The 15,373-nt window shown below is 55.6% G+C and overlaps 4 protein-coding genes across 5 annotated transcripts; all 4 read left to right on the top strand.

Annotated features, from left to right (window-relative positions):
• On the top strand, positions 1,176-1,618 carry PRM1 (protamine 1). Its single transcript, NM_214253.1, is given in 2 exon segments — positions 1,176-1,322; positions 1,428-1,618. Coding segments are annotated over 2 exon segments (153 nt in total). The 5' UTR covers positions 1,176-1,216; the 3' UTR covers positions 1,475-1,618.
• On the top strand, positions 4,439-5,048 carry PRM2 (protamine 2). Its single transcript, NM_214252.1, is given in 2 exon segments — positions 4,439-4,744; positions 4,878-5,048. Coding segments are annotated over 2 exon segments (282 nt in total). The 5' UTR covers positions 4,439-4,509; the 3' UTR covers positions 4,925-5,048.
• On the top strand, positions 5,248-6,806 carry PRM3 (protamine 3). 2 transcript variants are annotated; one of them, XM_003354607.4, is made up of 2 exons: positions 5,248-6,167; positions 6,404-6,806. In XM_003354607.4, the coding sequence occupies exon 2, from the start codon at positions 6,429-6,431 to the stop codon at positions 6,705-6,707; it is 279 nt and encodes a 92-aa protein (XP_003354655.1). In that variant the 5' UTR covers positions 5,248-6,167; positions 6,404-6,428; the 3' UTR covers positions 6,708-6,806. The 2 variants fall into 2 exon arrangements, with proteins under 2 accessions (XP_003354655.1, XP_020942271.1); XM_021086612.1 differs by lacking the exon at positions 5,248-6,167 and adding an exon at positions 6,174-6,295.
• Positions 8,606-11,619, top strand: TNP2 (transition protein 2). The gene is made up of 2 exons (XM_003354608.5): positions 8,606-10,585; positions 11,444-11,619. Exons 1-2 carry the CDS (start codon positions 10,189-10,191, stop codon positions 11,458-11,460), a joined length of 414 nt encoding a protein of 137 aa, XP_003354656.1. The 5' UTR covers positions 8,606-10,188; the 3' UTR covers positions 11,461-11,619.

Here is a 15,373-nt window from a genome sequence, read left to right on the forward strand (position 1 = left end):
GAGGTCAAATGCTTGTAGTGCAAGATTCATCATTTTATTTATTTTTTTATTTTTATTTTTATTTTTTTGCCTTTTTAGCTATTTCTTGGGCCGCTCCCGCGGCATATGGAGCTTCCCAGGCTAGGGGTTGAATCGGAGCTGTAGCCGCCGGCCTACGCCAGAGCCACAGCAATGCGGGATCCAAGCCGCGTCTGCAACCTACACCACAGCTCACGGCAATGCCGGATCGTTAACCCACTGAGCAAGGGCAGGGATCGAACCCGCAACCTCATGGTTCCTAGTCAGATTCGTTAACCACTGCGCCACGACGGGAACTCCGATTCATCATTTTAAAGTGAAAATTCAATGGCATTTGGTTCATTCATGATGTCAGATAACTATTTGCACTCCCCCCAACAAGTGTATCACCCCAAAAGGCAACCCCAACATATTGAGCAATCATTGCCCACTCCGCCCACTTCTGGGTAACCACCAATCCATTTCTGCCTCTCTGGACATTTCCTGATTCCCCTCTCCGGACATTTCATGAAAATGGAATCACACACTATGTGCTGCCTCAGAACTTAGCACCTGCTGTTCCTTCTTCCCAGATGCTGTTCCCTCCTCCAACTCTGACTCATCCTTTAGGAAGTCCCTTCACCAGCATTTCCTCAGGAGGCTTTCCTATGGCATCCCCTGAGGTCAAGACCCGCCTCCCCAACATACATCCTCATAAAATCCTGAAGGTTCTCTCCTCAGCAATTTTCATGATTATAATTACTCTGTGTGGTCATTTCATTCATGTCTCCTGGAGTTAGATTATAAAGTTGACTAGGCAGGAACATGTCTGCCTTGTTTATCACTGTATGCAGGGCTTGCCAGAATCTGGCAAACATAGGGGCTCAATAATAATTTGTAAACTATCCGAGTGAATGAGTGAGTGTCCTTACAGAGGTCACCTCGTGTCCCTCTGCGGATGCATCACGGCCCCGCCCTCCCTCACAAGGCCCTCCCACATGCCCATATATGGACACGATGCAGGCCGACTCTGGCCCTGGTCTGTGAGGCCTAGGCCTCTGCGACCTCACAATGACCAGGGCCCTCCCCGCGTCTATAAGAGGCCCAGCAGTCAGCCCCTGGCACACAGCCTCCAAAGTTCCACCTGCTCACAGGTTGGCTGGCTCAACCAAGGCGGTATCCCCTGCTCTGAGCATCAAGACTGAGTCCATCCATCACCATGGCCAGATACAGATGTTGCCGCAGCCATAGCCGGAGCAGGTGCCGCCCCCGAAGACGAAGATGTCGCAGACGAAGGAGGCGATGTTGTCCGAGGCGGAGGAGAGGTAAGGGGGTCTGCTCCATCACGGGGTGGTGGGGGGGGGGCGGAGCTGTGCTGGGCCTGGGGGTTCGGCTGGTGCTTTAATGTCCTCTCTCCCTCTTGTTCCCAGCGGTGTGCTGCCGCCGCTACACCGTTATAAGGTGTAGAAGATGCTAAACATGCAGTAGCAAGACCACCGCACTCCTGCCTGAAATAGTACCAGCCTTCAAGACCCTCTCGCCGCATCTTGAACATGCCACCGTTCCAATGAAGTGAACAGGAGCCTGCTAACGAACAACGCCGCCTGTCAATAAATGTTGAAAAAATGCCACTGGTCTCATTTGCCTTGAGTGACTTGGGGAGGGGAGGGAGAGGAGGGCTTGGGGACACCAGGAAGAGAGGATATGAGTGAGGGTTGTCACACTGGATCTTGTTCCAAACTTCAGACTACTCCCAAGGCACAACCCACATCTGCCTCCCCGCTGCCGCCCCTTTATGGCTCCCTACCCAGGGGGACAGAAGCCGGCCGTACTAGTTTCTGAAGACCTCTCTTCCCTAGCTGTGCTCAGTGGCCTTCTGCTGAGAGCTTGAAATGGGCCACAGAGACTGGCAAATGCTACACATCAGGGCTTCCTCAGCCTTCCCCTGCCCCCGAGAGCCAGTAAGCCTTTACCAGTGAAGCTCAATACTATATCCCACCAATCCCCAAGGTGCCCGGAGCTGAAATTCCAGTTTACAGCTGTGTCCAGGTTACAGTGAGTCACCTGCCCACAGGGGCTGAGTGAAGTTTCTGTTAATCCTCAGACACAATAGCCCTAGTTGAGGAAACAAGGTGACTGGTCCACTCAACCCCTGTGATGCACCCAGATGTGACAACAGCTCACAGAACATTTCTGTCCCCCAGGCTTGAACGGTCTGATCTTTGCCACACAGTCTAGGTCACAATCTCACGGTGGCAGAGCAAAGCTCAGGCAGTTTCATCAGGGACCAGACCTCAATGACCCACTTCCCTAGAGCGATGGCCACAGAGACATGATGGCCACGACATCATGTAGAGAGTGCCGTGGAGCAGGTACTCGGCCTTCACCACTTCCAAGGCCACCCTAACGTGCAAGGCAGACATGGATGGCCCCTCCTCACAGGTGAGGACACTGAGTGGGAGATGAACCTGCTTCCAGAACCCAATTACTAGACTGGTTCCACGCTCAGAAGATGCTGACCCTGGACCCCCAGGCAGGCTTTTTTTTTTTTTTTTTTTTTTTTTTTTTTTTTTGCCAATCTCTTTTTTTTTTTTATTTTTTAAATTACTCAAATGAATTTATCACATCTGTAGTTGTATAATGATCATAACAATCTGATTTCACAGGATTTCCATCCCACAGCCCAAGCACATCCCCCCACCCCCCAAACTGTCTCCTCTGGAGACCATAAGTTTTTCAATGTCTGTGAGTCAATCTGTTCTGCAAAGAAGTTCAGTCTGTCCTTTTTTCAGATTCTACATGTCAGTGAAAGCATTGGATGTTGGTGTCTCATTGTATGGCTGACTTCACCAGGCAGGCTTTTATGACCAGATCATGCTCCAGACATGGAGATTCTCACTTAGCAGGGGCTGGGGAGACCAGGCCTGGGCATTCATATTTTGATCAAGTGTCCTGGGGGAGCCTGAGGGCACAAATGAAGAGGCCTCTATATTATCACCTGTAACAAAATTACCACAAACTTCACAGCTTAAAACACAAATTTATTATCCTACTTGGGACTCATGGGGATAAAATCAAGGTGTGAGCAGGTTTGGAAGCCTCAGGAAGCCTTGTCTTTCCCAGCTCCTAGAGGCCACCTGCATCCCTCAGTTCACAGCTCTGCTTCCATCTTCAAAGCCAGTGGTCCAGCATCTTCAAATCTCTCTTCCTGTGACTCTCCTACTTCTCTCTTATTTTATTTTATTTTATTTTATTGGCTTTTTAGGGCTGCACCCTTGGCACATGGAAGTTCCTAGGCTAGGGATTGAATCATAGCTACAGCTGCTGGCTACCCCAGAGCCACAAGCCACGCAGGATCTGAGCTGCATCTACAACCTACACCACAGCTCAGGGCAACCGCGGATCCTGAACCCACTGAGCGAGGCCACGGATCGAACCACATCCTCATCTAGTCAGGTTCGTTACCGCTGAGCCATGACTCTTCCTTCTAAGGACCCATGTGCTTACAATGAACCACCCAGATAATCCAGGATGATCACACCTCTCAACTGTTCACATTCAGAAAATCCCTTCTGTCCGTCAGGTAACACTCACAGGCCCAGGGATTAGCATGGACATGGAGTGGGGTGGGCATGGCTCTGTCTACCACATCCTCCCTGCAGATGCTATGACTGATTCTGGATTTTTTCTTTTTTTTAAGATACTCCTCTTTTAATTTTATTGTTCTTTTACATCTTTTAGTTTCATTTTTTGCTACTTTCTTTCTTTCTTTTTTTTAAATTGTTGTTTCCCCAATGATTCTGGATTTTAACAGGCCATCAAAGCACAGTGGGAACCCTAGGAGAAAGCCAGAGGTGGTGGAAAGGTGACAGACACATTTTGGGGAAGGAAGAAGTCCCCAGGGTGGGGCTGGGGAGCCCCGGCCTGACCCTGAAGCCCGGCCTTACCCCTTACTTGCAGTGCCCGTAAGCAAGTCACTCAACCTCTCGGTGCCTCAGTTAATGGGTAAATGTATGGAATTTCTGGAATTTCTGGCAGAGAGTAAGCATTAAGATCACTCTGGGGACAGATAAGCCCCACTCCCTACCCTGCGTGCTTTGCAAACCCCAGCCTGCGGCGCAGCTGCACCAGCGGCAAGAGCCTCGGGGGAGGCTATGTGGGGGCTCCCAGCAGTCTTGGGGCGGGGGGGGGGGGGATGAAGGCATTTGGACAGAAGAGGCTGGCGCTCTCCTGTGAGAGTCCCACCTTACGAGGGACAGGGACACGTTCTATGGGCGGCAGAGGTGAGGGCTGGCTGCCTGGGCTCTGTGCTGCTTTCACAGAAGGGGCCAAGGTGGGGACAATGGTGGGGTGGGGCTGCCAAGTCACAGAGGGGGCCCCCTTTATATACAAGTCCCCGGAGGGCTGCGGACAGACCCGACCAACACTATTAAGAGCAAGAGCCGGCGGGCAGGCCTCAGCCTCCTCCCCCAAGGCCACTGCAGCCCCGCCTGAGCCGCCTGACCCGCCACCATGGTCCGATGCCGCGTGCGGAGTCCGAGCGAAAGTCCGCAGCAGGGCTCTGGGCAGCAGCGCGAAAACGAGCGCCAGGACCAGGACCAGGAGCTGAGGCCGGAGGATGTCCCGGTCTATGGCAGGACCCACAGGGGCCGCTACCACTACAGACACAGGAGCCACACGCGGCGGCGGCGCCGCTCCTGCCGGAGGCGCAGGAGACGCGCCTGCCGGCACAGGCGGCACCGCAGAGGTCCGTGCCCCCCACCTCGCCCCCACGCCTCCAGACCAGGGTGCGGAAGGGCGGAGGGAGGCTCGTGGAGCGCGGGAACGCCCTCCCTCCCCACCCAGATTCCCTAGGCTCTAACTAGAACTTTTTCCTAAAGGCTGCAGACGGATCAGGAGGAGGAGAAGATGCAGAAGGAGGCTCTAAGCCTCCCTGGGCCCATCACACCCCTGGTTGGAAATGAAGGAAAAGAAAAAGTCACCTGCCAGGAACCACCTCTCGAGACCATAGCAATCCCCCATGGATGCCCAGGCCCTGTGTTTGCAAGGAGCCCACGAGATCTTGAGTAAAATGAGCAAAAGTCATCTGCCAATAAAGCTTGAGATGAGAAACTCGCTGGCCTGTCAGGTCTCCTTTACGCAAAGAGCACAAACAGGGCTTCTATTTCCCACGGGACTTGGGAGGGGGTGGGGGCCCCCCGGAGTACTGGGCTGCTGTCTCACCCTGGGACACCCTTGGCGTCCCATCACCCAGAGCCACTGGGATGCCAAAGACCACGCTACTCTATTCAACTGTGACCTTCGCATTTCCCTGTCAACCCCTTCGCATTTCCCTGTCAACCCCCATCTCACTGTCTCTCAACCTGAAGAACCTTAAGGGCTGTTCGGGCGGCTGGGGAAAGTGTGGACTGTGCCAGGATGGGAAGCAGGTCTGGCAAGCTCCAGCAAGAACAAGGCTAGCGTGGAGGGAACCAAGGGCAAGGGGCAAGGGGTGAGGCCTTGTGGGCCGCTCGAATTCTGAGATGGGACCCTCGTGACCATGACAGGGCCATGCTTGCTCTGGAGGCTCCAGGGCACAATCCATTCCTGCCTCATAATCCTTGGTGTTCCTCTGCTGCGGCCACACCTCCAACCCCTGCTTCCTGTGTGAAATCTCTCTGCCTCCCCCTCATGGGGACCCTTGTGCTTCAGGGGTCCACCCTGCTGCCCGGGGATAAGCCATCCGGGGAGGGTCGCTCCTCAGCCTTCGCCAGCCCTGGGGAGGGTGGGTATGTCAGAAGTGGACTCCTCACCCTCAGAAGGACCAAGGGGGCTTTACCCCTCCCCGCAGGGGCATGTGCCACTAAAGAGACTGTGACCCCAAAAGCTTAGGAGCCACTGTCTTTAAAGGGTGCTGTGAGGACAGGGAAGCGTGAGAAGGGTTTTCTTTAGTTTCAGAGAAGCCTGGGCATGAGGGTGAAGCCTGCCTGAAGGCACCACCCAGGTCCAGAAACCAGACAGCTCCAGCGGCCCTGGAAGCTGCCACCTCTCATCACACACTGTCAGCAGCTCTCTTGGCTGGTACTTCTGGGATGGGGGCAGGAGGCTGTGCGCTCTGCTGCTTCTGGAAATTCTATCCCACACTGTCGTTGGGGATAAGAAACGTGCTGGACTTCTGCCAGACGGAGAAGGTGACACAGCAGGCAGGCTGCAGAGGCGCACCAGCATTTGGCCTTGGTCCTGCCCTGGGGGCAGGGAGGGGGGCACTCAGTGGGGCAACTGGGCCCGAGGTTTGAGTAGGGTGTCGGCCCAGACTTAGGTATCCGAGGGCGAGACGCTCGGGGGTGGGGGGCCCTTTGTGATGTCAGCGCCCTGCCTACCACCCTCAACAGCCCCTGCACTCCCCACCAGTGGCCTTTCCTCTCAGTCCAGACAGGCAGCCAGAGTGGGCCATGGGTTCCCGCTGTGCCAAGCTCAGCACGGGCCACGGCCGGGGCCACGAATCGTCCATGAAGAAGCTGGTGGCCTGCGTGAGTCAGGATAACTTCTCCTTGTCGTCGGAGGGCGAGGAAGAGGAGGAGGGAGAGGAAGAGGAAGAGGAAGAGGAAGAGGAAGAGGAGCTCCCTGTGCAGGGCAAGCTGTTGCTGATGGAGCCCGAGCAGCAGGAGGAAGGCACCCAGAATGACCTTGTGGCCCAGCAGAGCCCCGAGCCCAAGCAGACGCACTCCTGACCCACGGCGACGACGACGACGACGACGGCCTGGGAAGAGGTGCCTGCACTGCTCCAGAGCAGACTTTCAGAGAAGAGTCAATAAAAAGTCTCCAAGGAACCCTTCTCCTCCTGTCTGGTCTCCCCGCCCCAAGGCTGTGGTACCATGTGTGCATGTGTGTGTTCGTGCGTGTGTGTGTGTGTGTGTGTGCGCGCGCGTGCGTGTGTGTAGGAGGGTGAAGAGCAGGAGTCAGTGACCCCTGTCCTTGAACTCCAGCCAAAAGTCCTCACAAGGTCCACTCCCGCGACTTCTCGGCTGCCTTCCCCGCTTTGGGGGGTGGGAAGTGTGGTGGCCTGGGCTGGAAAGTCACCTGTGCCAGTCCCGTCTCCGGGGACGGTTCCGAGTCTGAGCAGACATGGGCTGAGGGCACCCGCAGGACCAGCGTGACCCCCTCAGCAAGCCCCCACACACCAACCACAGACACTCTTCTTAGCACAGGCTCGGGAGCTCGGCACACCTGCTGACTTCTTGGCGCTAGCTGTGTGACATGGAGCCAGTCGCTGCCTGTCTCTGACCCTCAGCCTGCCCTCCCTGTTTAAGGGGAGGTGAGTAGCTACCCCGTAGGCCAGCCAGCTGGGGGACCAACGGAAATGCTGGGTGGGAGCGGGCCTGGCAGTGGTGCACTTCACCGAGATGGGCACTGCCACCGTGGCAGTTCCATCTGACTCGTAGGCCCTGATTTTAGGGTCACAGCAGGTGGAGGGGTCTGGGTCCTTCTCAGCTGCCATCCTCACACTCAAGGTGACCCCGTGAACCCCACCAGAGGCTCACTTCTGCCCTTATCAAGAGCAGCCGTGGGGGCAGAGCCGACGGCCCATCAGGGAAGTGGGTAAAGGGAGACCAGCAGAGGGGCCAGACACAGAGGCAGGCCCCAGGCCCCACGCCCATTCACTGGCCTTCCTCCAGAAGCAGCCTGTGTGTCTGTCGCCCATTCTGGCCCCAGCTCCCTTAACCCTTTTCTTTCCAATAGAAATAACATTTGTGACCTCCACCCTCTTCCCTCAAGAATCCCCCAGGTCCCGGTGTCGGGGCTGAGAAGGGTCCTGCTGGGGCTGCCGGAGGGGCGGGGAGGACAGGGAGGCCTGGGGTTACTCAGAGGTGGCCACCGCTGAGGCCTGGGGCGCCACAGGGCACGTGAGGTCTGAAGGAGGCAGCCCCGCTGCCCGTGACCACCCAGCTCGCCCTGCCGGGCATCTCGGTCAGAACTTGTCCTTCTGTTCAAGTCCCACAGGTCCACCCACCCGTTCGAGTGCCCAGCAGATGTTCGCCAAGGCCCTGCTGTACGCTAGGCACTGTGCCAGCCACCATGGGCCCCGTGATTAATGAAACAGTCTCGGTCCCACTCTGCACTCGAGGGTGGGAAGGGGCAGTCAGAGCAGAGGGGGGAGGAAAAGAGGGGAGAGTCTTCACAGCCTGAGCAACCAACCAGCCCTGCTGAGCCCACACAAGGCAGTGCCTTCAGAACAGAGTCGCAGGGTCTCCCTAAGGCCCCCAGAATCCTCAGTGACCACGAGGCTTGACGAGAGGTGGCAGGCCTGGAGGCAAATTCGGCTCTGTCACTGACCCGCTGTGGGACTCTGGGCTGGTTACTCAACCTCTCTGAGCCTGCCTCTCCCTTGTTGAGTGTAATAACCACACCTACCTCACAGGGCCTGTTGGCCTCTCAAGGCTGCTGTAACAAATGATCATACACTTGGTGGCTTAAAACAACAGAAATTTATCTTCTCACCTTCTAGAGGCCAGAAGTCTGAAATTAAAGAGTCATCTGGGCCACAGCTGCCCCACCCCCCACCCCCAGGGCCTATGGGAGCACCCTTCCTGCCTTGTCCAGCTCACAGGGGCTCCAGGCGCTCTTGCGCTCGCAGCTGTACGCCTCTAACCCTGGCCTCTACCTTCCTGCAGTCTCCTCTCCCCATGCCTTCTCTCTCTCTTACTTATTCTGTCATTGGATTTAGGGCCTACCTGGATAATCCAGGATGCTCTAAATAGCCTTAATTCCATCTGCAAAGAGGCTTTTTCCAAATGTGGTCACACGGACAGGTTCCAGGGCCTAGGACATGGACACAGCTTTGGGGGGAGTATTCAGTCCAATACAAAGGGTCACTGTAAGTCTCGGGGACAAAGCCGCCTAGAAAGAGTGGGCCCAGGAGCCCAGCCACGCAGGAAGCGCTCTGTAAACAGGGTGGTTTTCACCATGAGTGATGTGACATGTTTATCAAGAAATAAATTACAATAAAAACAGATGACAGTAAAGTTGTGCACAAGCAACAGCGAGGGCAAAGCAGACGTGGGCGGGGTGGAGGGCCTGCCAGGGGGAGGGGAGATGGACATGGAGGGAGCTTCCTGAGGGGAGGAAGGGCAGGCCAAGAGCTAAGACCAAGGGCGCTAGCCAAGGCGTGGGGAGGGTGGGGGGCTGTGGGGAGAACGCTCCGGGCGAGGGAGCTCCGACCAGGCCCCGGGTGCGCGCCACTGTGGGTTTTCTGCCACAGGCGCTGGGAGGTCTGAGCACGATGTCCCACTGCATGCGGCCACACCAGCAGGGAGGGGAGTAGTGTCAGCAGGCAGGAACCAGAGGGAGGAAGACATTTTTCAAGGCCTCCTGTGGCTTGACAGGCATCTCGGGCTCACAAGAATACCAGGAAGGAAGGGACGACGTCCCTCTGTCAGATAAGGAAACAAGGCCTTGAAAACCAAAATGATCTGCCCAAGATGGGACATCAGCGCAAAGCGGGATCTGAACCCAGTCCTAAATCTCTCGGCTTTAAACCCTGCTGGGGTGGGGGGCTTGCCAGGCAGCCCCAGGACCACCATCAGTCCATTTGGCTACTCTCGTCATCCATCCATCCATCGCCAGCCACCCAATGAGCCAGCCTATCACACCGCCCATGCACGAGTCACCGGCCTTGCCGACCCCCGCCCCCGCTCTGCTGGGCTCAGGGCTGTGCTCCTGGCTTCCAGCCACCTGCGAGGAATAGGAACCAGAGCTGGGATGCTTGGAGGATGGGCTGGCCCTGAGGTACGCGCTGGACATAGATCCTCTCGTTGACTTTGCCCAACGTCCCCATGTAGGGGATGCAGGGATTCTTATGTCCCCCATCTACAAAGACAGGGGCTGGGGTTTGGTGAGGTGAATGCCCAGGGGAGGGAGCAGAAGGAAAGGAAGCAGCAGATCTGGGATGTGGACCCCAGGGTCACTCCTCTCAACCAACGATGGGAGGACCCCAGATGCCCTCTGAAAGCTGCCCCCGCCCCCGTGGGATAGGGTTAGGGGAAGGGCAGGGTGCTCTGTCCCAGTCAGGCCACATCTGTTACACCCCTGAGGCCTGTGCCATCACAATCGGTCCCGACTATATAACCAGGGGCTGCCAGGGCCTCTGTGAAGCTGGGTGTGCCCGAAGAGGAGGAAGAGGAGGAGGCTCTGCCCCTCCAAGCGCGGCCTCCCATGGACACCAAGACTCAGAGCCTTCCCAACGCCCACACCCAGCCCCATAGCAACTCTGGGCCCCAAAGCCACGCCTGCAACCAGTGCAGCTGCAGCCACCACTGCCAGAACTGCAGCCAGAGCTGCAGCCGAAGCCAGAGTTGCAGCCGGAGCCGGAGCTCCAGTCAGAGTCCAACAGGCCACCGCAGTCTACCTGGCCACCAGAGCCAGAGTCTGAGCCCCAGCCCATCACCAAGGCATCGCAAACGTGCCATGCACTCCCACCGCTGCCCCTCTCGGCCCGGCACCCGCTCCTGCAGCCACTCCAAGAAAAGGAAGAACGTGGAGGGGAAGGCGAACAAGAGGAAGGGAATCAAGAGGAGCCAGCAGGTGTACAAAACTAAGAGGCGGAGCTCAGGTACCTTTCAGGCTGGTGGGGAAGGGCCGCAGGGGGAGCAGCCCAGCCAGACTTTGGGGGAAGTGAGGTGAGGGTGGCAGCCTCCCAGCCAGAGGGCAGAGGAGCGACAGGCAAGGGTAACGGGGGAGAAGCAGCTATGGCCGTTGTACACAATACACCGAGACACCAGGTCTTTAAATAAACTGGACGGGTTGATTGGAGGGATGGCAGATTAGCTAGAGGAAGCATGGACGGGGGTGAGGCTGGGTGGATGAATATCAGGTTGGTTAGGCAGAGGGGTGGAACGCATGTATGAAAGGACAGAACAGTGGATGTGATTGGCTGAATTGGGTTGAGGTGCGGGTAGGCCGAATGAACTAGCTGGGCGGGTGGCTGAGTAGATTAGATACGCTTGGAAGGATGTGGGTGGTGAATGGATGGTGAATTGAACATAGCTGGCTATCTGGTGGAGTGAATTTTGAGAGGATGGCTGGTTTGATGAATTGGTTAAATAACGGTTGTCCAGGTGGGTGGATGATATGTTCAGTGGATGGATAAAGAGGTAGATAAACTGACTGGCTAACTGGATGGATGGATGAATGGAATAGCTGGGCCAATGAATGGAATAAAGGATATTTAGACTGGCGGACTGGATGGGTAGCATGGATATTGTTTAGAGAATGAAATGAATGTTGCACTGGGTGATTCATGGGTACATAATAAATGGAAGGATTCACAAGTCAAATGGGCCTGAAGACTGCCAGGCTCCATCCCCGCCCTGAATGTGATTACACATGAGCATCCAAAACCCAAAGGAGCGGGTTGTGACTATGAAGCACTCTGCTCTTAAAGGCTCCCTTTCCCATTCCTATTCCTTAGGGCGAAAATACAACTGAGAAGACACCCCAAGGCTTGTTCCTGTGTCGGTTTCACCCAGATGAGAAACGCCATCACACGTGGAATGCTAGATGGAAGAAGTCAAACTTTTGGCAGGAACATGTTACTACATTGATTTCTATGCAACATTGAGTAAAGCTTGTACACGGGATGACTTAGCCTTGAGTTGGCATTTTGATTTCACTAAAGGGGTCATGTGTTTGGGGGCCTGGTTTAGAAGCACAAAGCAGGGAAGTGGCTGGGTAGGGAGGAGGGCCATGTCCTATGACGGTCACTCATGGAAGTATAAGGAGCCAGTCCTGGCACAGGGGCAGAAATGAAAGGCAGATGGAGGCACCAAGAAGCCTTTGGAGTGGACGGGCAACACTCCGCTTGGGCAGAGCCCTCCCTTGCCCCACCTGCTCCCATATTTGTACACATGAGCGCACACTCGCGCGCACGCACACATGCACAGAGGATGCCCACGGGTCCACACACTGTTCATGTGATCCACATATGCAGCAGGCAGTCGAGGCGCATGGCAGGAGACAGGCGGGCAGGGTGTGTTCTGCAGTGCAGAACACCCTGAGTTTGAATCCTGGCTCATCTCGTTTCCCCGTTGTGTGACCTTGGGCTGGTGATCAACCCTTCTGAGCCTCGCTTATTGTTTCAACAAACTTCACTAAGCGACCACGTGTTTTCAGGGGCTGGGCTAGGCCCTGTTCTCAGAACACACAAACGCATGAGCACAAGATCTGCTGGTCACATTACGCGGTGGTATTGAGGGGGCAAGGTCTGGATGTAACGCTGAGCGACTCTGGTGGGGCAGGGGTGGGGAGGGAGGTCAAGGGCCAGTGGAGCCTGAGGGAAGCACATTCCAGGCCAGGGGACCAGCATGTGTGAAGCCCCAAGGAGGCTCTGCTAGAGTTTTCCTTGTGGCTCAGGAGAAACAAACCTGACTAGCATCCACAAGGATGCAGGTCCAATCTCTGGCCTCGCTCAGTGGGTTAGGATCTGGTGTGGCTGTGGCCGTGGTGTAGCCACAGCAGCTGTAGCTCTGATTGGACCCCTAGCCTGGGAACTTCCATATGCTGCCGGTGTGGCCCTAAAAAGACAACAAAACAAAACAAAACAGAACAACCCCAAGCCTCTGCTGTTCTTGGTATGTCATATAAAGTACCAGACAACTTGTTGTGAAGCTGCCAGGAAAAAGGATCAGGGACTGGTCAGGGTCCCACATAAACAACTTTCCAACCTTCAAACTCACAAGCCTTGGTTTTCGGGTCAGACTCAAGTTGCCTCTGGCTTCTGCACCCTGAGCGGGGGACCGTGGACTGGCCATGCTCATTACCCTGAGACCCCCTCACCTCATCTGTCCCGGGGGCAGTAAGGCCAACCCCAGAGGGCAGAGCACCCTTGCTAGGCCCCCTTCTATGACACCTGGCATGTGGGCTAAAGGAGAGGGGCGAACATGGGGAAACGGCGGGGGGGCCTGCGGTGCAGGGCGGGGATGGAGAAATGCTGGGGATCCTGGAGCAAGGCCTCATGGTGGGGGTCAGGCCGCAACACACAGATACGGAATCACTGAGGTGCACGCCTGATGTGTACGTTATGCGCCAACCAGCAAGGTCTCAGGTAGACAAGAGGAGGCCAAGTTTTGCAGGACACTGAGCTCCTCGGAGCCCTGGGCAGTGGCGGGTTCTTTCAGACCTGGCTGTGTGGCCTGAGCAGGTCACTTCTCCTCTGCAGCCCGGTCCCCTCCTCTGTAAAATGGGAGGCTAAAGTGCCTCCCTTGAGGGGTTGGGAGGGGGTGTCATGGAAATAATGCATATGGCAGCGTCCAGCAGGGGGTCCAGCACTCCGTTTGCTCTGAGGGGGTCCCTTGACCTCCTGCAGACTCTGAAGAGAAGTGATTTGATCAAGGTCTCTTGGAAGGCAGGTTTGGGATCAGAGGTTCATGCTTCGCCCCAAACCTTCTGGTTCCCTGATTAAAATCATAAGGCCACATAATGTCATGATAGTCAGTGACATGATAGTCACTCAATACAGCAGTGTGGGATGTGCTTGTAGGCAGCACATTTTAAGAGAAGAGGCAGAGACAGAGAGTCAGAGGGTAAGGTCAGGGGCTTTGAGCCCCACGCAGCAAAGGACCTCCCTATTCCCTGGACAGTGTCCTTTAATGATACGACCACTGGAGGCAGGAGCTCTTCTATTACAGGGACACTATCTCTGCAATAGAGGAAGTAAGCTGGATGCAGACAGACTCGGTCACATGTGTGGGTTATGGACCCATCCTAACACATTTCCCTGAAACCAACACTCAGGAAAAAAGTGGCACAAACACAGACACACATACAAAAAAATCTCCATTCAAACTCACCCAGACACAGAGCCCTGGGTTCACACACGGACCCCCAAATACACGGACCCCCAGATACACGGACTCCCAGATACACAGCCCCCCTTCACACACACACACACACACACACACTGAAACACACACAAGCAAGCACACAGCTATCCTCCCGCAGTCACACACCTGCAGACACACAGCTACTCTCCCGCGGTCACACACATGATAACAAGTGGAGAGAAATCAAACCACAGACTCATTCTTTCACTTGCTGGGCTGGGGGTGGGGCGGCAGGAGTTTGGGGGCTGGCTTGCTGGAAACCCGATTTCAAGAAACAGAGAGAAACATTTGCTAAATTCAGCCACATTCTGAAGGCAACCTAACCTGCCTTTCTGGTCGAGAGACCTAATTTTGGCCGGATGCTGGAGTAAGGAGGGCCCTGAAAGAAAGACCTGGCCCCCCTGTGGTGGGACTCTCGCTCAGCTGCCTGGGGAGCTGTCACTCCTGCGGGCCCGAGTGGTCACTAAGGGGCCCAGCAGTCCTGCGGGGGAGTGAAGAGCAGCCAGGGAAGGGGGTACAGAGCCTATGTCGAGCTGTCAACCTGAGGTACGATTTGGGAGGAAAACTACCTCAAACTGTACCACCTCCCCCATTCGCTCGCTGGGTGACCCTAGGCCTGTCTCTGAACCTCTCTGAGCCTCATGTGTGCCACAGGCTTTGTGAAGCAATCCAAGGCACATGCCATCTGGACCGCTGCAGCCCAGTACTTAGTGCAGGGCTGGCACATATCAGGAGCTCAGTAAAGCTTTGCTGAATGGAAGAATGTGCAGGCATTGATGCAACGGTGAGATGCCGGGTATGGGCCACTCAGTGGGCAAAACCAGAAAAGGTTGGATAATAACAAGCGCTGGGAAGGCACGGGGAGGCAGAGGGCAGCAGCGAGGACGGCAAACCAGCACAGTGTGTGGTGGGCAACTGGGCAGCGTCCGAGAACATTTCCAGCGTGCAGAGCAGGGCTCACACATGTGGGCCAGGATGCAGGGCCATGTGATTTGCAAGAGTAAAAAACTGGAAACACCCTAAGTATATACCCACAGCATGGCTAAACGAACACACGGGTTCACTGACGATTATTGTGCAGTTTTTAGTTTTGTTTTCTGTTTTTTATTTTTTTTCTTTTCAGGACCGCGCCCGTGGCATATGGAGGTTCACAGGCTAGGGGTCGAATTGGAGCTGTAGCTGCCAGCCTACACCACAGCCACAGCAACGCCAGAGCTGAGCCCCATCCGTGACCTACACCACAGCTCATGGCAACGCCGGATCCTTAACCCACTGAGTGAGGCCAGGGACCGAACCCGCATCCTTATGGATACTAGTCAGGTTCGTTACCACTGAGCCACAATGGCAGCTCCATCATGCAGTGTTTAAAGGAATGAGGTTGACCTATGTGTGGCCTCCCCCGGTTGCCAGGATATGCTGCTGGGTGGAAAGGGCAAGATGGGGAAAGGGTTACCATTGATGGAGGGGAAATTCTACACAAAGCAACACTGTCCTTTTAGAGGGAAAATGCAGGCATGTGT

This window comes from Sus scrofa, chromosome 3 (assembly GCF_000003025.6).
Source record: "Sus scrofa isolate TJ Tabasco breed Duroc chromosome 3, Sscrofa11.1, whole genome shotgun sequence".
NCBI classification, from domain to species: domain Eukaryota; kingdom Metazoa; phylum Chordata; class Mammalia; order Artiodactyla; family Suidae; genus Sus; species Sus scrofa.

What these genes read in the sequence shown, in the direction of transcription:
- PRM3 (XM_003354607.4), top strand. Translation starts at nt 6,429, where the DNA reads ATGGGTTCCCGCTGTGCCAAGCTCAGCACGGGCCACGGCCGGGGCCAC.
- TNP2 (XM_003354608.5), top strand. Translation starts at nt 10,189, where the DNA reads ATGGACACCAAGACTCAGAGCCTTCCCAACGCCCACACCCAGCCCCAT.